Here is a 22,017-nt window from a genome sequence, read left to right as displayed (position 1 = left end):
TTTCGACCCAAAAAACCTATATTTCAACATGTCATTCGATTTTTTTTTCCTTTTAACAAAATTTGATTTCGGTAGCACCTCCTTAATGGCTCCCGAGGGGTCTGAGAGAAAAAAGACGCACCTCAGATTCGTGTTTCCCGACCCAAAAAACCTATATGTATTTTGACATATATCACTAGATTTTTTCATTTTTACAAAATTTGATTTTGGTAGCACCTTCCCAAGGGGTTTGAGGAGAACAAGTACCTCAGATTCGTGTTTCTCGACCCAAAAAAACCTATATTTTAACATGTCACTCGATTTTTCTTTTTTCATTTTTACAAAATTTGATTTTGGTAGCACCCCCTCCCCGCTTCCCAGGGTCTGGCGTTTTTGTAAAAAAAAAAATTGACGTGTTTTTTTGAGAAGATCATTTACCTATACCTACTTCATCAAATTATGGGAATCATGTTTAAAATGGCTAAAATTAACTGCAGTGCTGAATTAATTTTTAAATTTTTATTTTTTTTAAATTCACATTTTTTGACAAAGTTGATTTTCCCGGCGAACGGTGCATCCTAGAGAAAAATGATCTTGAAGAAAATTGTAGAGGATAAAATTTCCTATCAGATCAATGTCATTAATATTTCTTTAGACGCTTAGTTCTTGAATTATTTATGCGACTTTTGATGGCGTAAGTAAACTGACTTTTGGGCACCCTGTAGATATAGTCATTAAATTCCTCCCTATTTCGACTCTTCATCGAGATCATGGATCACAATTTCAACGATATAAACCCATTGATTGTGATTTATGATGAAACTCCATTACCAATTTGATTTTTTGAGGTAGCTGACCACAATGTTGAAGTTCCATGAACGCGATTTTTTTTAGGTTTTCGTGATTTATTGAAGTTTAAGCCCTATCCAGGGTTGTCAACGTAGAATAAAAAATGTAGAATAACATGTAAAATATGTACCTAAAGTAGAATAAATTTTCATTCTACCTACGTAGGTCGTAGAATATGTAGAATAAGTTGAAAAATCTAAAAAATGTTCTAATTGGCTGGAAAATTGAACTTTACTAAGCTTTTGAATGGTTAATTAATGATGTTTTTACCATTATAATGGTGAAATCCTTCTAAAATGCTGAAAAAAGTTTGGCATAAGCTGAATTTTTCATTTACCCCAAACAAATGATGAAATTACCTACCTATTATAAATAATATTCTGGTTGAAAATTGAAATATATTTTCTTATGTAATTTCACCTCATTTTGATAGGCCACCTGACATTTTCTCAACTATCTCAAAATCATGACTCAATTTTGAGCAATTTGAGATCAAAATTTTCTGAAAATGTTCAAACTCAATAATTCAAAACAGGCATGTTTTCGTCAGAATATTTTAAATTCTTCACGTACGTAATTTCAATCCATTTCGTTAGGTTTTACCTATTGTATGACTTTTTTTTAGTTTTTTTCAATTAACTTAAAATCATGACACGACTCAATTCTCTAGAAATTTTCAAAACATATTTTCATCAAATTCAAAATATTTAAAATTAAATTTCTCACATAATTTTGACCCATTGCAATAGGTTGCATTGCATGACTTTTTTTCAATTATCTCAAAATTAAATTATGATTCAATTTTGGGCTGAAAATTCTCCAAAAATGCTCAAATCTTTTGTTGAAAAATTGGAATTTCTCGTGAAATTTTATCACATTTTGATTGGTAACAAGGTTACTTTGTTGTTCATTTCTCATGCATTCAACTTTCAAAGTTTCAAAGACCAAAAAAAATTCAAATCAAATAAATTTGATGAACTTTTGGTCAATTTGGACAGAAACATTTTGAGCTTTCTTATCAGGTAAACAGCCAATCAACACTTTTTATACATTCTACATTCTACGTTTACTTTACTCTACGTCGATATTCTACTTATTCTACTTATTTACATGTAGATAGACATAGAATAACTTATTCTACGTGTAAAATGACAACCCTGGCCCTTTGCTCATTCTCGTACAAAAAGCATTAAAAATTTGTAAGTTTCTTCGTGAAATTTATCAGTTCATTTTTTAAAGCTTTCCACGAATACTTCGTTAAACATCACAACATAGGTACTCGACTTTATCGCTGCAAAAAAATTGAATCAGTGGTTTGGAGGAGTACCTATAAAATTAGCAAAAATGAATCAAACAAATTATACAAGAAAATTTAATTAAATTGATTATAATTTTCTCACCCAATAACTCAACGCATCCAGAATATTATACGAATACGATCCGCAATTCAAATATGTACCTATTTAGAGGGAAAAAAACAAACACGAATCACTGTGTGCAAATTCTTTCTTCATAGGATACTTGAAATAATACACATTTAATAACGCAGAAAAAAGAGGTAGGTATAAACTCAACGATGGTAACTTCCAAGTCTAAATTGCATCTTTTCAAGTTTATCTTCACAAATCCATTCGACTCGAGGTAGAACCAGTATAGAGAAAAGAATAGGCAGATTTGCAGAAATTTTTGAGACTGCTGCTAGAGGCAAACTCTATACACCTTTAGAAGAAAATTGCAGCAATTTGAACCTGTAAAAAAAAAAGTAAGTCAACGATTAGGTTAATCAGTAAATTGGCGTAAGCTCGAATAGATCCACACATTTTTTTCACTTTTACTACAAATTGGTCAAATTAAGTTCATGTTTCATGTTTGGTTTTTCCAGCGTGTTTGAAATTTTCAGCAGAAAATTACAACATTGTTGGAAGCTACAGAATGATACAAAACTATGAACTTTGTTGATGTGTGGGAGTTGAATTGAAGAAATTATTCACTTTGGTTTACTTTGCTCAATTTTTTTTTCCATAAAAAATGTTGATACCTATCACCTTTAAAACAGCATTATTTTGTAAACTTGATGATAAATTTTCAAAAATTCAAAAATAAACTTTGCGAGGAGATTTTAGAACATTCCCTTTTGATCTAGCTTGGTTTCGTTCGAATCGGAGAGTGTGAGTATGAAAAGGTCACTTATTATGTTGAGGATGATCATTTTTTTCATCAATTCATCGTTACCATCACCACTGATTTTTTTTCCAACGCTGTGTTTTTATATTGAAATCGAAGCATATTAAATAATTTAATAATTGGATAAAAAAGTATCAAGAATATAATTGAAATTTCATCATATAAAAATAAAATCAACGATCGAAGAACAATACTTATCTTATAAACTACTAACTATTATATGTAGGTAATCAACCACAATGCTCAAAAATATGATTTAATACTAAAGTCGATAATTAGCAACGAATCACATTGAAAACGAGTACTTAAGTAACATCTTATTCTAGATCAAAATACGGTAAAAAACGAACACTTATTTTCTAAAAACGATTCACGAATTCTAAAAATTAATAAAATACGAAAACATGCATTCTAATTCTAAACAGAATACAATAAAAAATTGTTAAAAGGCACGTAAAACGAATAATTCATTTCAAATGGCATTCAGAATAGCATCATAGCTACACACAGCTTTCGGTTTACCATTCTTATCTCGTCCATTCTTCACAGATAGCTGATCCATCTTCAACGCCAAATTAAATTCGCTAAACCTGGCCTTAAATTCGCGAATACGGTCTTCATCGTTACACAGCAGCCAAACCAGCAAAATATTCGTATCTCTGGGATCCATATCGGCCGCACGGTTCAATTTCTCAAGCAATTCCAGGTCGTCGAAAGCGAACATTCTAGCCAGCTTGAATTTCTTGGTTTGCTCGACTCCGTCGCAATACCATTTAAACAACTCGTCAGCGACCGACAGTATTTTCAAAATAACGTTATTATAAGGCGGCGGTCTCATCGCCAAATATACCGGCATTTGAACATTATTCGACTCGAGTAAGGTTTCGTCATTCGCGTAATCGTGACATATTGTAAACGTCACATTTCCAACGATATCGGCGAAAATTCTATTCACGGGTAAGGTTCGTTTGAATCGTTGTATTTGCTCTTTGTTGCTGCAGCACCACGAAACGAGTCTACGCAAGAAACCAGCGTCGATGAATTTCCCAGCAACGTCGTCGAATCGTGCTTCGGATATTACAAATTTCTCCAACGTGTTTCTCAAATCGTCCAATAGGGATTTTTTGAATTCGGCTGCTTCGTCATGCGTTAAGAAACGAGCGACGATTTTCTCCATACATTTCAACTGGTCGATATTACCGCGATCTTTGATGCAATCCAGTTTGAACGAACGAATGTATCGTTTTTTAATCTGAGTAACGACGAACGGTCCGTGGACGCTGTCGATGAATTTTTCGAATTCCGACCACGTAGTCGGTTCGAAAATAAACCCTGTGCAACCTTTTCCTTTCTCGCTCAATTCGAAAATCTGTCTTTTGTAAGCCTTGGTCGTCGGGTCTTTTGGAAAATACTGATCGAAGAATTTATTCAAGTAGGCGAATTTACCCTCGGTCAAGAGCTGATTGATACGAAGCAAGATGCACGCGGACTTGAATAGAAATTTCTGGAACTGGGAGAAATCGTGAGCTTTTGGAAGGCAAAGCTTGACGATTTTATCAACGCCGGGTAAATCGTCGGACATGAAGAGAACGTCGCCGTGGTTCAGCATTAACTGTTTCCTGTACTGGACCAATGCGAAAGACAACAGGTCGAATAAGAATGCCATACTTGTATCGAATTTACGAATGAACAAAGGGTCGAAGAAATTATCGGCGATGATTTCGTTATCGTATTTTAATACGTAATTCTTGAGATGATCTTCGGCCGTCTGCCACATTTCCATAGCTACAGACATACTCCAGTCACGCTCGTCGTTTGTTTTCTCATTAAATACTCTCTGCAATAACTCCGCGAACAGTTTACCAGTAAACGTGCCTTTCATACGTTTCCATAAAAACAATCCTTTTTCATTTTCTTGGTACTGGCGGAAAAAAGTGATGAGTATTTCGATCGGAATCGTATTAAAAACATATTTCCACTGATTCGCGCTCATCTCCCAGTACAAGTTCTTAAGATACCAGTTCAAATTGATATTGCTCAACACTCTGCAGGCTTCCTTCGATTGATCGTCTACGTCGCATACGCGAATCCAGAAATACCGTATGTTGGACCAATTATCACAATCGGTGGATTTTATCAACATGATATACGGGCAGCAGTACACAAACATGGGAAAATCAACGCTGTGAAGACGGTTGGTCAGAAAACATATCCAATACCAACACAAAGGATTCTTTTCCCAAGAAAATTTTGCCTTTAGCGATAGAACTAGTTTAGTGGGCAGTTTACACAGCCAATCTTCCATACAGAATCTGCACATAATCTCGAAACTGATCTTGTTATCGAATTGCTTAGCCTTCAGCATTTTTCGAGCGCTGGCTTCGTAGTTCATATCGCCGTTGATCTGGAACACGGCGTACTTCAAGTGACAAGTGTACAGAGTGATTCTACGAGCAGGAGCACCAGGCTTAACTAATCCGGATAACATTTGTTCGTAGTGATAAGCTACCCATAACCGTAGACTTTGTTGAATGGTCACAATCGATTGCGTAACGAGTTTCTGGATAGATGAAGGAAGTCTCAACGCCTTGAGTTGTTTCGTAAGCTCTTGAAGTGTATCGTTCACCGCCGACGATAGTTCGCTCTTGATATTGTGATGTTTTCCACTCAACATGATATCGAACCAGATGTTCTTGACGAGTTGAAACGATGCGAGGTCTTGCAAACTTTGCCTTTTGTCACCGAACAGCCATAGAGCGGTTTCTTTGTCGAATACGTGATTGGAATTCATCTTGAATTACAAGTAGTCTATATTATCTGTAAACAAACAAAAAATGAACGTTTGACAAATGAACTCGAAAGTCTATTCAATATGTAGATACTTAAAATGTAGGCTTCAAATCAAATTACCAATTTGGATATACTTAGCATCAACGAAGCAACAAAATCTAAATTCTAAACGAAGCAAAAAAGCAGAAAACTTTTCCGTTAGTACACACTACACACCACAAGAATTGAAAGCACGATCAAAAGGAAGAAACATGCACAGTCCTCATGCGAAATGTAGGCCTCATAGCGACATTTGAAAAAAAAGTAACTCAAAAAGATAAGTTTTTTCTTCGAAAACGTAATCAAAAAAACACCAAAAGAACACAAGGTGCACCAGTGACCAGGGTAAGTCCGAAGGGAACACCTGCTCCACCAAAGCGCTACCTAGCGGTGACTTGAGGGTACTACTACTACCCCTTCTTCACCTAATCTACAGGGTGCCCAGAAATATCGAGCACCCCTAAAAAAGTAGAGGAGCTCATTGCAAAAGTAGCCCTTGTCACATGAACTTTTAGACGCGTTTTACTCGATTGCACCTATTGCCAACTGCGGAGATCATGTTGTAATGATGAAATGACCGTCAAGTTAGTCTACCCTGAGTAGCCCTGAGAGGAATTGCTTTATAGAGTTTACATTCATGATACTGGGTACGCTCAAGGGAGAGCTTTGGAGATTGCATAGGTTCATGTGACAAGGGCTACTTTTGCAATGAGCTCCTCAGTTTTAAGTTTTCTTTTCTACTAAAATAGAAAATACTTTGGTTGGTCATAGTCATAGTGAATGATAATAATGAATGAAATAAAATAATGGCACATGATTGGTTGTTGGACTGGAGAGATAACATTCCACCAATCATATGCATCTATGACTATTTCACGTTGCCAAACTATATTTTTAATGAAAAACTTTCTTTGGGGTGCTCGGGGGTGCTCGATTCATATTTCTGGGCAGTGGGCACCCTGTATCATCATCATCTATCACCTTGACCTAGAGAATGATGATAAATTTCAGGAAATTTATTTTTTGGAAACTTTGAAACTTTCCAGTTTCCGGAAATTTATTTTTCTACAATGATCGAATGAGGCACCCCATAGTTACCTGTTTTTTTTTTTTTTTTTTTTTTTTTTTAACAAATACCAGTTTTAAACTGCTTCCAATAATTCTGTTTTTTTCATTTATTCTCACTTCTGCAATAAAATGTTGTAATTTGTGTGGTGTTTTGTGAATTAAAAAATGTGACCAAGTTCAAGAATTCAATGATTACTTCACAAAGAAAAAAAAACTGCACCAGAAAAATTCATAATAATGAAGAAAAAAAATGCAGGGATGCGAACTGAAATTTTCAACTGTAACTGAAACTGGAATCAACCAGAAATTTTTTATCCAATTAGCCTTTACTGAAATAATCAAAAAAAAAAATTGAAATTGGAACCCAAATTTTAAATTTTCATTTCTCTAACCATGAACTTTACTCAGTGGCGTAGCCAGAGCATATCTGGAGGGGGGGGGGGGTTGGTTGTTGGAGAAAGGTCCGATTTTTCTTTCATAAGGAGAAAAAAAAACAATTAGCCCGAGCGTAGCGAGGGCAAAAGCATTTTTGAAAAGTATGATTTTGATATGTAAAAGAACAATGTTTTTTTTATAGGAGGAGATTCATTATGTATATCTCGGAATTTCAGATTTTGAAGGATTTTTTTTTTAGAAATTTCCGGTCTGGAAAAGAAAAGCAAAAAGGCCCAAACAAAGTGAGGGCAAAAGCTCTCGAAATAGTATCGTGTTTTGAGAAGTGAAAATATTTTTTTTTAATGTGAGCAGTTGGTTGATTATGGTCCATGAAATTTGAGACAATTGAGACAAATAATTATTGCCATTTTCTCTCATTAGTCATTGATTCATTTTTTTTATTTTAAAAAATTGATTTTTGAAAGTTGAATCATTGACAATGCATATTGCATAAATACCTATACATGCGGAAAAAAGAAAAGTATTAATGAATTTCTCATTTTTCACATTCTGAACTTCGTCTAGATGGATCTGAAGAGCCCTTGAACTCCTTGAAGGAGACAACTAGTTATATTGATTTTTGAAAAAATGTGCAGTATTTTTTTAAATTTCAAGAAATTGTCTCAAAATAGTTCATTTGCAGGTTTGTTATTGTTACACCTGTTGAAAAAATGATACCGAATAAAAATTTCATTCAACATTTTTTTTAAAACACCAAGAAAAACATTTTTGCTGTGTTATTAATTGTAACAACATAATCTAAGTTTTTCTAAAAAATGAATAATCAATTACCCTAAAAAGTGCTCTTTGCATTAGCATTATGGTGATAGATTGATAGACATATTATTATGAACTTCAAAATTCCTGAGCCATCAGCCAGAGGAACTCGTTGTTTTTCAAAAAAGAAACTCTTTTGGAAATTTTTTTCTCACGAAATTAATCAAAATTTACTGTGAAGGTTCTCGCTCTGTTTTCATCTTTTCAAGTTAGGTAGGTACTGTTATCCATATCTACATTTTCCATTCCTAATTTATTTCTATTCTTTTGTTTCATTCATAGAAAACCTATAATTAAGGGGTACCTACCTATCAATATCAAATCAGTAGAATTTTTATTCAACAGTTCTGATGAAAAATAACACACGTAACTCATCTCATAGACCAGAGTGTGTAGAATTCAGTACTGTAAGTACCTACTCTCAACAAACTCATTTTGATGGAAATTTCCCTCCCAATTCCCTGCTTAAATCATTCTGTCTTTTGTCCATTAAACAGCATTGAATAGATTTAAATCCGCACACAGAGACTGCCTAGCATTTCAGACTGAAAGTTTAGCTTTTTCAAATGAGGGTGAAATTACAAAGCTACATTACGGTACCTATTTAAAAATTGATAGCATTAGTGGTAAATAAGAAGATTGAAAGCTTGACAACTGAGTATTATCTATACCAACCTCAGTGATGTTTTAAAATCTTGAACTTGAGTATCCACACACAAGTAACTTCATGCACCATAGAAAAAAAATCGTAATTTTCCTATGAAAAGAGAATAAGGAGCTTTCTTAATGAAAACGAACCTATACTCTTGAGATTTCCTGTTGTTGACCATCACCTACCTAGGTAGTAGGTACATCTTTTTGTAATCAAACCAAGAATTGGAAAATATGAAAAGAAACGAAAAACTAATTGTTACCGAATAAATCATATCTATACCAGTATATTACTATCGGTACATTTCTGATTTCTCCATCCATCTCATAAGTAAAATACCTCAACTTCAAAATTTTCCACCTTCAATACTCTGTTGATGTTGATAATTTTCCTTTTACCTACTGAAGAAAATATTACTTCATCGACATACGGTGTTGAACTTACGAACGACTTTGCATACGATAAGTTCTGTAGACTATACCTAACTGCACCTACATCCAAAAGGAACATTGAAGTCAATTGACCCTTCGTAAGTTTATGAAAGTAGCTAGCTACCAAAAGCTTGGTAATTTTCAATGGATAATCTCTGATTAAAAATCAATGTTTCACCATAAAAGCAATTTTTAAACTGGCGTCTCATAAAATACACAACAATTATTTTGATTATTAATCTTTTAACGACGTTTTTATTCATTCACCTTAAAACACAGGTACATGATATCAACATTTTCAATTAATTCAATGATATTTTTAAATAATACAATAAGAATAGTAACTATCGGGAAAAAGACAAAAAAAAAGAAAGACCGAATCTTATTCACCAGTAAAACAGCTACGTATTGTGTACGAGTATGTGTAGCTAATCAGACAGCCCATAAATACAAGTACCGAACACTTAAATCATAGAAGAAATGTAATCCAAATTACGTCTAGGAATTCTTCCATCGCAGTACAACACATAATCTTCAACAGCTCGTTCAACTCTGTCCGAAATTTCTTTTATTCTTCTGAGAAGATACGGAAATTCGCGAACTTGACCTTCATATAATTTCCGATTTGAAAGGAACTGTTTGTACTGGTTGTCGACCCAAGGACGTAAATGAATGCTCCCCGCAACTTTCGGAGGATAATCGATGTTTTGTAGAATCATCTTATAGACGTCATTTGAAACATAATTGAATGTTTCCACTTTCTTATTAAAGTAACTTAGTGATCCTAATGATTCGCCTTGAACTTCAACATCTTGAGACGACGACATGACCGATCCAAATGATATTTCTTGAGTTTCAACATGAGAAGAAACACACTTATGTACCGACGTAACCAAGTCCAATGTAGGCGGTTTAAACAAAGGATATTCATCATCGCCATATGAAGCACCGTTTGACACCGACGTAACTGGAGCAGCAATAATTCCTTTCAGCTTGATTTGAACGGCGATCACTTTTTGAAGAATTCTGTTAGAGATTCGCAACTGCTCGTCGAAGGCTGAACCGTTCACATAAGTTTCTATCTTCGATTGATTTTTTACGAACTCATCGTTAAGTTGCGATAGATGACCGTACAATATTTCAGCTTCAACGGTACCGAGACTCTTTTTCGATTCAATTAATTCAATCTGCTTGATCAAAGATTTCTGCTTTTTAATGTGAGTGTCGAGGACGTTCGAACGTTCTGTTTGATTGAAATGCCCATTTATAACAGGGCCAACCGATGTCGATTGCAAGGTTTCGCTCGATGATATAATTTCTTCCAACTTGGTTTCAATTTGACGAACTTTTCGCTGAACTTTCTGTAAAATTTCAACTTGATCACAGTGATCACCAATCGAAGAGTCTCCAACTAAAGCGGCGATTTTACTCTGGATGCGAATAAATTTATCGTAAAACTTTTCCAAATGCTTCGACTGCACTTTCGCTTCCTTGGCGTTAAGATTGTTCGTACGCTCCAGCGAGTCGATCGCTTGAATGAAATATTTTTGTTCGCGCAGTAACGAGGTTAAATGAGTGGTGGTAGCGAAATCATTTACTTGGAATTCGGATCCGGCTGGAGATACCGGCAATGAGTAAGAAGACATGCTTGATAGATCCGTAAGCTCGGTTGAAATGTCGAAACTACGACTGGAAATGGAATACATCGAAGATCCAAAAATTATGCGAGTGTACTATGTATATACTGTAACACCGAACACGAATGATTTATAATTAGTGCCTTAGCAATGAACTAAATACAATAGAATTACACGAATATAGAAAGAAAAAAGAAATGAACTCAAATTCAAATATAATCTTCAAAAGCATGAACGAAGAAAAACCACGAGCGTCTAGATTCATTTCCGTGGCGGTGTGTAGTGGAATTTTTTTTTCTGGACTTGGACGTTTTTTCGTCTTGGGATTAACATGTTATCTTATCATAGGTATGCATACAATTATTCGTGTATAAAATGCAACTTTTTCGATTGTTCGCGGGTTCGGATGAACTTTCATGAGGTCTTGAATTAAAGACGATGAAATTCCCTATCGATTGGTGTTAAATTTTTATCATTTCGCGTAAAAATGACGATTTTATGAATACTTTTATTTCACTGATTTTTGCATACTACGTACGTCATCTTTAAACTGAAAATACTCGAAATTTTCATTAGACACATACGTATTTGAATACAGCAAAATGTTCGTAATGTTATCCTCTTTAAAATGAGCTATTACCGAAAGCTCTACATGCAACCGTTCAAGAGTTTTCGAAGTTTCAAGTTGCGAAAACAAGCTGCGGATGGTAAGTATTGATCTTTGAATTAATATTACTCGAAATTTTCAGTGGACACATAGGTATTTTAATGCATCAAAATGTTCGTAATTTTATCCTCTTTAAAATGGTTGTTTACCGAAAGCTCTACCTTAAACCGTTCAAAAGTTTTTGAAGTTCAAAGTTGCGGAAAGTGGTCTAATTGTGTTATTATGGTTATCGTGTTATCAGTAAGTTATAGTTTTGATCAGTAACCACTTTTCGCCACTTTGAACTTCAAAAACTTTTGAACGGTTGAAGGTAGAGCTTTCGGTAAACAACCATTTTAAAGAGGATAAAATTACGAACATTTTGATGTATTAAAATACCTATGTGTCCACTGAAAATTTCGAGTAATATTAATTCAAAGATCAATACTTACCATCCGCAGCTTGTTTTCGCAACTTAAAACTTCGAAAACTTTTGAACGGTTGCATGTAGAGCTTTCGGTAATAGCTCATTTTAAAGAGGATAACATTACGAACATTTTGCTGTATTCAAATACGTATGTGTCTAATGAAAATTTCGAGTATTTTCAGTTTAAAGATGACGTACGTAGTATGCAAAAATCAGTGAAATAAAAGTATTCATAAAATCGTCATTTTTACGCGAAATGATAAAAATTTAACACCAATCGATAGGGAATTTCATCGTCTTTAATTCGAGACCTCATGAAAGTTCATCCGAACCCGCGAACAATCGAAAAAGTTGCATTTTATACACGAATAATTGTATGCATACCTATGATAAGATAACATGTTAATCCCAAGACGAAAAAACGTCCAAGTCCAGAAAAAAAAATTCCACTACACACCGCCACGGAAATGAATCTAGACGCTCGTAGAAAAACCTTTAAAAAATGATAAGGAAAACAACAAGCATGGTGAGATCAAGGTTATTTCCGATCACAGGTTGGCTCATTCGCCAGATAGGTGACGCCATCTAGGCTGACGTTGAGTGACGTAAAAAAAGTACAAGTCAAGAGTATGCGGATAGCCAATAGCGGATTTGCCGGAGGCCGGACATTGGCCGGACTTCACTTGGAGCATATAAGGTGCCGGATCAATTTTTTTCAATCTAATGAAGCAAAGCTCCTCCAAAAAATAGAATCATCAATCACCATTCTTTTATGGGAAATTTTCAGAAATGTCATGCTCTGTGCATGTTAACATAAACTGTGGAGTCCTAATAACCCCTCTAAAGGTGCTTGACCATCAAAAAATGCGAGTAACTCATTTCTTTACAATTTTAATTTTCACTGCATCTTGAAGAACCGTGGCTTGCGCCAATCGCCATCTCTTATTGAGATCCATCCGCACGAGGAGTAGGTATTCCAAAAATTGCCGATCCCAAGTGCAAAAAGCTGACCCACACTAAAAACGTTGGCCAAATAATTTTCACAATTTTTCTTTATGAATTTATGTACTTTTGATTTGAAATTAAATTTTGAACAATTTTTATTATGAAATTTCAAAAAATTTTCAATCTAGTTTTCACAAATTTTTGTTTTCATCATTTTGCCATTTTTTGATAGTTATATAAAATTATGTAATATTGAAATTTTGTATATTTCATTCATGATTTGTACAGATAAAAATTTGTCAAAAAATATTTTTAAACTAAATATCCTTTTTTTTTTTTTTTTGAAATTTGAATAAGTAAGCAGTTTACTATAACGATCGGTGTTATACTTACTTGACAAGATTTTGAAAGTTTCCAAATTGTGCTTCAAAACTTTCGTCTCCCATACATTCAAATTGACGTGAGATGTACAAGGTGTTTATTTTGCTTGCACTGTGTTATTTTTGTTTTATTTTATTGAATTTTTTTTTTTTATATAGTACTTATACTTCCCTAATTTTAGATTAGTAGGTGTTTTTTTTTCAAAATTTTTAAAGAGGTAGGGTAAAGTTAAAAGTCCGAAAGACCAACTTTTCAAGTGTTTTCTTCATTTGTTTTCGAGCACCGGCACGTAAGATTTGTAAGTAGAGGAATAGGAAATGCCGGACAGTTGATTTGAGATGTTTTTTGTTGGTTTTCCAACCCTCCACCCCCTTCCAGCATTCCCGCAACTATTTTGATATTCAACAGCTGTTTCTTATTCCATTTCTCAACAACTTTGTAGTACTTTTCATCATTAAAAATTCCGCTTACAAAAAACTAACGTTTGGATTCATGTTCAGTGGTCCAAAAATACTCCGATTATCAAACTTTTCTACGATCATTTCGATTAAACTGCGCGAATTAACTATTCTTACTTGAATTTTTTCTCGCTCTTACTAGATTATTTCTGTTTTATGGGCTTGAAAACGAATGAAAAATCCCTCAAAAAGTTAAGTCTTCAAATTTTTTGACCCTGGCTCACAATTTCAAATTTTTTTTATAAAAAGTATTTTTTTGGAGGGTGGACTTTTTGAAAGGCTCAAGCGTCAAACTCGACTTTTTTTAAAAAAAAGGAATTTTATAAATAAAAAAAAACTCTAAAAAAAAACAAAAAAATGACAATACGGATTAAAACATTTGAATGCATGAAAAATGGCCAAAATTTCAAATGTTCTGGATTTATTTTAAAAAGTTGGACTACATATTTTGCCACTTTTTAGTACATATAATCAAAGCAAGACTTTTTCACAACTTTTGGCAACAGAGAATATTTTTTTTGGCAATTTCTGGCAGGAAAGCAATATACTTGGACAATTTATGGAGAACATTGAGGATTTTCAGATTTTTTTTTGCAAAAAGACGACAATTTTTCAACTCGCATCTTTCTAAAAAAAAGCAAACAATTTTGTACGTTTTTGACAAAGCAAGAATTTTCGACAATTTTTTAGTAAACAGCAACACTTTGATAACATTAAAAAAAGCAAGACTTGAAAAAATGATAAATTAATTTTTTAGAATTTTTGTAAAAATAACGAAACCTTTTACCAACTTTTTTTGGTGAAAACGTTTGGTAAAAAAAAAACGAAACTTTTTGATACAATCTCTGGCAAAAAACGAAACTTTTTGGTAATTTTTGCATAAAAATTGAGACGTTTCGCCATTTTCGTAAAAAAAACACGAGATTTTTCTCCCTCAAATTTTCAGTAAATAGGTATAAAATTTGATAATTTCTGGCAAAACATTTCCATTAATTTTTTTAAAAAATATTCAGACTTTTTGGAAAAAAGAAGCGAGACATCTCAACCCTTCCCCCTCCCCCCATTTTCAGCAAAAATACAAGATTTGGTCATTTCTGACAAAAAAAAGAGTCAACTTTTTGGTACGTAATTTAAAAATAAATATTGAGATTTTTCAGAACTTTTTGGAAAAAAACTTAAGACATTTCGCAATTTTTGTAAAGAAAAACAAGACCCTCCCTCCCCATTTTTAGTAAAAAGGCGAAATTTGGTCATTTCTGGCAAAAAAAAGTTGGTAGTCAAAATTTGAAAAGTCAATTTTGGGTTCCTAATATGGACTGATTTAACGTGAAAGAGTAATTTAAAAAAAAAAACATTGAGACTTTTTGGAAAAAAGTTGCAACATTTCGCAATTTTTGTATAAAAAGCGAAACTTTTCTCGCCCCTCCCAATTTTCAGCAAAAAGACAAGATTTGGTCATTTCTAGCAAAAAAAAAATATTGACACTTTTCGGAAATTTTTGGAAAAAAATTGAGACATTTCGCAATCCTTTTTTAAAAACCCAAGACGTTTTGCCAAAGACGAGACCTGATAATTTCTGGCAAAAAAATATGCTTAGGGGCCATTTTTGTTGCAATATTGAGACTTTTCAAAACTCTTTTGTGAAAAAAAATTTATTTTTTCATTTTATAAATTTTTAAGCAAATGAATTTGCTACGATAACCAAAATGTTGAAAACTTAACCAAAAGTGTACTTTGGTCACTTGAAAAATAATCGAATACGAGTCTTACTTTTTAATTGAAGCACAGAACCAAATTTTTTTAAAAAATCCATAAATTGGCCTCAAACGCTCCAGTCCCTCAATACACCACAGGAATGTCAAATTGTTGGCCAATATGATGATGAGTAGGAGAGGGGTGGGTGAAATTTTTTCAACTCTTAACTTCTTTTTTGGTCCTCCGAAGATACTTCGTGAGTATTTTTAAAATCCGAGCCAAGGGTAGATTCACGTATCATAATCAAGAGTAAGTAAGTAGTTATCCAATTCATTATGTTTTTCAATTAAAATTCTTTCTTTGAAAAAGTCATAGATAATAAATTGCAAGATTACCGAATTTACTTGTTCTTCATTTTATGAAAAAATTTTGCAGAAAGATGCGAACCTATTTAATTTTTTTTGCTCATATAATCATCTCGTTTAATTAATTCAAAATAATCATTTCTTAAACTAAAATTATTGAACAATGACAACTTGAGGAAAAATTACAGCAAAATATAATATTATCTATCATTAGGTGTAAAAAAAATTAAACAAACGAAAAACAGTGTCTTACCAACTATATAGGTACGAGTACTTAGGTAAATCAACCAACATACTATTTAGAACCAATACGAACTACTCAAATTCATAACTTGCAGCGAATCACTCAGAAAACGAGTAAAATCTTATTCTAAGTCAAAAAACAGTAAAAAAACAAACACTTAATAATAATTCACAAATTCTAAAAAAAAAAAAAAAAAAAAAGTCAAAAGAAACGTAATAAGAACAAGCAGCATCTAATTTTAATCAGAATACCACACAAAAAGAACAAATAATAATTTCAAATAACATTCAGAATATCATCGAATTTGCCTACAGTCTCCGGTTCATCGATCTTATCTCCGTCTTTAGTCTCAGAAGACTGCTGTGGTATCGGCACCGCATTCAATTCGGTAATTCGGGCTTTAAATTCGGCGATCTTCTCTTCATCGTAACACAAGAGCCAATTTAGCAAAGTACCAGTATTTGCGGAATCTTTTTTCGCCACGCGGTTCAAATCTTTAATCAATTGCAGGTTATCTGAAGCGAACATTTTGGCCAATTTGAATTCCTTGGCTTGTTCAACTCCTCCAAAATACCATTTGAAAAACTCGTCCAACGCCGAGAGTATTTTCCCATTGATGACTCCGTCGGACAAAATCACCATATTATTCCTTTTAAAAAGCAAGCTTTCTAACGATGAGAGTATTTTCTGATTGGTGCTTTCATCGGATACAGCGGCCATAAACTTATTTGTCGAAAGCAAGTTTTCAAAAGCTGAGAGTAGTTGCATTTTCTGATCGACGGTTCCATCGCTATTGGGCAAAGTGGCCATATTGTCATTTTTAAAAACCAAGTTTTCAACGGCTGAGAGTAGCATTTTCTTATCGGCGAATTCGAATTTATTGGGCACAGTGGCCACATTATCCTTGTTCGACAGTAAGTTTTCAGCACCTGTGTAATCTTCAGAACGTAAGTAATACGTTAAACGTCTCATGATTTTGGTGAAAATCTTATCCATAGATAAGGTTTGTTTGAATTGTTTGATTTTTTGTTCGTTAACGCAGCACATTGATGCGAATTTGTCCAAGAAATCAGAGTCTACGGTTTCTCCAACGTTTTCGTAGTCGTGTTTGGTAGAGCAAGATGGTTGAGACTTCTCAGATTTTGTTTCGTTGACACAGAAGCACCACGATACGAGTTTATCCAAGAAACCAGCGTCTACGAATTTCCCAGAATCGTCTTCGAGTTTGGCGTACGATGAGACGAAATCCTGCAATTCTGCGGCCAAATTGAGCAACACAGATTTCTTGAATTCGGCTACCTCTTTTTCGGTCAAGTAACGAGATACGATATCTTCCATATAGTTCAACTGTTCGTTATTACCGCGATCTTTGATGAAATTCAGTTTGAACGAACGAATGTATTGTTTTTTAATTGATACAACAGCGGATGGATCATCGTAGACTCGGTCGATTAATTTCTCAAATTCCGACCACGTGGTCGGTTCGAAGATGAACCCGGTGCAACCTTTTTTGTTCGATTCGATGGCCTGTTTTTTGTACATCTCGGTCTCCAGATCGTTTGGCAAGTAATGATCGAAGAATTCATTCAAGTAGGCGAATTTACCTTCCGTCAAGAGCTGCAGGATACGTAACGCGATGGAGGTAGACTTGGTGAGAGATTTCTGGAACTGGACAAAATCGTCAGCTTTCGGAAGGCACAGCTCGATGATTTTATCAATTCCGGGTAAATCGTCGGACACGAAGAGTTCGTCGCCGTGTTTCAGGATCATCTGCTTTCTGTATTGGACAGATGCGAAAGATAACAGATCGAATAAAAACATCAGGCTTTTTTCGTATTTACGAATGAACATCGGTTCGAAGAAATTCTTGGCGATGATGTCATTACCGTGCTTCAATACGTGATTCTTGAGATGATCTTCGGCCGTCTGCCATATTTCCATCGCTATAGGCATACTCCACTCGGCGCCCTTGGTTTTTTCATGAAAAATTCTCTGCATCAAGTACAAGAATAACTCTCCGGTGAACGTGCTTTTCATACGGTTCCATAAAAACAGCCCCTTTTCATTTTCTTGATATTGCCGGAAAAAAGTGATAAGAATATCGACCGGAATTTCATTAAAAACGTAACGCCACTGCTCCGAGTTCAGTTTCCAATAGAAGTCCTTGAGAAACCAGTTTAAATTGATGTTCACCAAAACGACGCAGGCGCTCGTCGCTTGATCCTTCTCGTTACACAGACGATTCCAGAAATACTGTATATTGGTCCAATTATCAATATCGAGCGATCTCAGGATTAAACTATAAGGGCAACACTCCCGCTGGACCATACCGTCTTCAAACGTAAACCTCGGAATACCTGTATCGAGTTCACCGGTCAGATAACAAATCCAGTACCAAGCCAAAGGATTCTTTTCCCAACTAAACTTTCGCGATAGTTTACGAACTTCACTGATGGGCAGCTTCTTCAACTCGTCTTCCATGCAGAATCTGCACATGATCTCGAAACTGATCTTCTTATCGAACATCTTGGTCTTCAGCATTTTTCGAGCGCTGGCTTCGTAGTCTATTTCTCCGTCGGGCTTGAACACGGCGTATTTCAGGTGACAAGTGTACAGAGTTATCTTACGAACAGTAGTACCAGGCATAACTAATCCGCATAGCATTGCCTCCTTGTGGTACGCTAACCACAGCGAAAGACTATGCTGAATGGTGAGGAAGGCTCGAGTAGTGTGTTTCGTGATCGACGAACCAAGTCTCAAAGACTCGATTTTTTTCGTCGCTACTGAGATCGTTCTTATAATCGCCATGCTTAGTTCGCTCTTGATATCGTGGTATTTGCCACTCAACATGATATCGGACCACAGCTTCCAGACGAATTGGAACGAAGCTAGTTCTTGCAAATTCGGCTGCTTCTCGGTGAACAGCCACAGAGCGGTTTTTTCGTCGAATACGTGGTTGTTGGAGTCCATTTTGAAGAATTAGAATAATAGGTATCTGCAACGATAGTAAAATTAAACGATTAGTATATATGAACTTGGAACTTGGATGCCTGCCTACGTGAATTGTAATCAAAATTCTACAACATCAACGAAGCGACAAATCTACAACAATTAAAGCACACAAAGGTCTACATTGAACAACGGTAAATTAAAACAGGATCCTAAAATACATCACCATTCACCAACACAAATTTCAGACGCTGAAATTCATTTCTCGATTTTTAGCAAATTTTTAAAAATTTAAATTTGGCCAATTTCTATTGAAAAAAAATTTAAATTAGATCAAATTGACGTCAAAGGTTGAACTTGGTTTACATCTTTTTTTTTATCGATCTCCAGAATAGATCAGTCGTGGTTTTGAGCTATTCAAGAGCATCTAGCAGGTATTCAGGTTTTCCAGTTTACAAAAAAAAAAAAAAAAAAAAAAATGACATAAAGAACCTAAATAGGATCAAAATGAAATTCAGCCCTTATAAACTCGAATTTACCATACTTCTGACCCTTTCGACTGACTTGAGCACATATTTTCAAAATCAATTTGTACCAGTCCAAATTCAAAAATATTTTCTCGACGGTTATTTTTGAAAAAATGAAAAATTCTTCATTCGCGAACGTTTAATCGAAACATGCTCAAAATTTGAATTTTTCAACCTCTCGAGTAGTAAATCCGAGTTTATATGGACTAAATTTCAGTTTGAACTTATTTATCGATTTTTTTTTCGGAAACTGGAGAATTCAAAAATCTGTTAGAGGCCCTAGAACTGCTCAAAACCATAAGAAATCGACTGGAGAGGTCAAAAATGGAGTGAAAACCATTTCAGCTTTGAATAAATCCTCTCATTTCATCTAAAATTCCAATACTAATTCAGCTCTGGTTAGATCCAAATCTGGTCTCTTCTACAGGATTTGATCATGTCTGATCAGACCTAATCACATCAATTCCGCCCTCTCCGCGAGAACTTCGAGTAACTTGCTCTCTCAATTAATCAATAACAAATTTTTTATTTAAAAAAATAAATGAAAAAAAACCACCTAATCAGATCTAGTTGGATTCAATCTCTTTATTGAATCTATAATTAGGTTTGAACAGATCTCATCCAATCAGAACTTTGACCCGGTCAAGTCTGACCGGTTAAACTGGATCCAGTCAGGGTGAGTCCGCGGATCTGATCCGATCTAATCACGTTATTGAGACACAGAATTTAAAAACAAAAAATTGGAATAACGATCAGAAACACTGCTCGTCCTTGTGCAAAATTCTACTTTTTAGCAAACTACCTACTGAAAAATTTCATTTTCTCCCCAAAAATTATCTCACAAAAAGTTGAAAAAAGTGTCACTTTTTCTACAAAAATTCTGAAGAAATATCATTTTTTACCTAAAATTAGAATCAAAAAGTGCTATCAACTTTTTTTGGCTAAAATTGCCAAAATCTCGTTTTTTGACAAAAATTCTCGTTTTTTAACAAAATTTTGCTAAACAGTCTCACTTTTGTTCAAAAATTATTGTTACCCGGAGGTCTCGCATATTTTTTGCCATTAATTCATAAAAAGTTCTGTTTGGCGATTGCTTCAGCTGTGAAAGTATACTTTTGCAAAAATTCTCTCTTTTTTAATGGCAAAAGTACCTTAATTGTTTTTTTGCAGAAAATTCCAAAAAGTCCCATCCCACCTTTCCAATTGTACATGGTTTCATTTTTTTCATTTTTGACAAAACTTTGTAAAAAATAGTCTTATCATTTACTGTTTATAATTGCCAAAAAATCCAAAATTTTTCTGTACTGATCAATGTTTTACTTTTTGCAAAAAATTTTCAAAAACTCACGCTTTCTGGTGAGATTTGCTTAAATTATTTTTTTCAAAAATTTCAAGAAGTAAACCCTACCATTTTTAAAAAACTTGTCAAAAAGTCTAGATTTTTTCCATAAAATTGTATAAAAGCCATTCCTATTTCTAAAATTATTCAAGTGTTGCTTTTTTGCCAAAAATTGGTCAAAAGTCCTCGATTGCTCAGAAATGACAAAAAATGTTGCTTGTATGCAAAATGACTAAAAATTGTTTTTTTCAGCTCTAAAATTGTCCAAGTGTTGCTCTTTAGCCAAAAACTTGTCAAAAACCCTCGCTTTTTTCAAAAATGACATGAATTTTTGATTTTTAGTGAAATATCTTCGAAATTGTCAAAAACTACTGTGGCTGTTTCATTAAAAAATTCCAAAAAATCTCACTTTTTTCAAAATTTATTCCAAGGTTTCGTTCTGTTGCTAAAATTGTCGAAGGTCGATTTTTTTGCCAAGAACTGTAAAGGGAGGAATTGCGCCAGAAAATTGTCCTCTATCTATTCCTTTTCGAATGTAGTACCAGTTCTCTTATGTAACCACGCTATCTAGCGGTTTAGTTCACATCAGTGAAGTGTTTCACATTATCCGATCAGTTCTTCAGTCAACCACGGACTCATCAAGCGAGTGCTTGGTTTCATTAGATAGATAGGTCGAAGTGCGGAGCCCTATCAGTACATTCTACGTATGGGTTGTGTACTTTCCACCTATCAATTACTTGAATATGAAGTATTCTCTTACATAATATCAATCGGATCGGATGCTGTGATCGTGGTTACTCAAGATGAACTGCAGTCATCTTTAAAATCTCATTTCGAGTCATCTATAACGGACCTGCCCTATCCGGCATAAATGCCCTTCTTCCCAGGGTGGTGTTTTACACAACTACACGAATACTGAGTATTCGATTCCTATATTAAATCGTAATTCTATTACGTAACTTTAAATAATTAGACTATGTGAATACAATGGCTTAATTAACAATAAAGCAAGTATCAATACATAGTCGTCCGAGTATTTATTTTTTCTTATTCAGTGTGCATAAATATATTTTATACTCTTATATCCGAAGAGTAGGTATATCGAGGCGGTAGATCGCCAGTGCCTACCTGTCTACTGTGTAGCACTAGGTATAGGTCTAACAAGGTCGTAGGGTGAAGTTAGACCATGTAAGCTATTAG

The 22,017-nt window shown here is 34.3% G+C and overlaps 2 protein-coding genes across 5 annotated transcripts in view; both read right to left on the bottom strand.

The window, feature by feature from the left end:
- Positions 1 to 2,234: 2,234 nt before the first annotated feature.
- Positions 2,235 to 22,017, bottom strand: part of LOC135850085 (uncharacterized) — a 107,735-nt gene continuing 87,952 nt past the window's right edge. The window contains exon 2 of one of the 2 annotated variants that reach the window (XR_010559652.1): positions 2,235 to 2,576. Coding sequence is in view for 1 of the 2 variants with exons in the window: in XM_065370800.1 (XP_065226872.1) it covers positions 16,279 to 18,972 (2,694 nt within the window). In the remaining variant the exon portion in view is untranslated. Of the gene's footprint in view, positions 2,577 to 16,045; positions 18,998 to 22,017 lie in introns of those variants that run through there. The other variant, XM_065370800.1, reaches the window with a different exon arrangement.
- Positions 3,137 to 6,193, bottom strand: LOC135850087 (uncharacterized). Of its 3 annotated transcripts, none has more exons than XM_065370806.1 (2): positions 5,923 to 6,193; positions 3,137 to 5,829 (listed from the first exon to the last, which is right to left on the bottom strand). In XM_065370806.1, the coding sequence occupies exon 2, from the start codon at positions 5,801 to 5,803 to the stop codon at positions 3,485 to 3,487; it is 2,319 nt and encodes a 772-aa protein (XP_065226878.1). In that variant the 5' UTR covers positions 5,804 to 5,829; positions 5,923 to 6,193; the 3' UTR covers positions 3,137 to 3,484. The 3 variants fall into 3 exon arrangements, with proteins under 3 accessions (XP_065226878.1, XP_065226879.1, XP_065226880.1); XM_065370807.1 differs by having other exon boundaries at positions 5,937 to 6,193; XM_065370808.1 differs by having other exon boundaries at positions 6,019 to 6,193.

This window comes from Planococcus citri, chromosome 1 (assembly GCF_950023065.1).
Source record: "Planococcus citri chromosome 1, ihPlaCitr1.1, whole genome shotgun sequence".
NCBI lineage: Eukaryota > Metazoa > Arthropoda > Insecta > Hemiptera > Pseudococcidae > Planococcus > Planococcus citri.
This window is presented reverse-complemented; position numbering and strand designations above follow the sequence as displayed.

Bases quoted from the DNA above. Each gene is read 5' to 3' on its own strand.
- LOC135850087 (XM_065370806.1), bottom strand. From the start codon at position 5,803: ATGAATTCCAATCACGTATTCGACAAAGAAACCGCTCTATGGCTGTTC.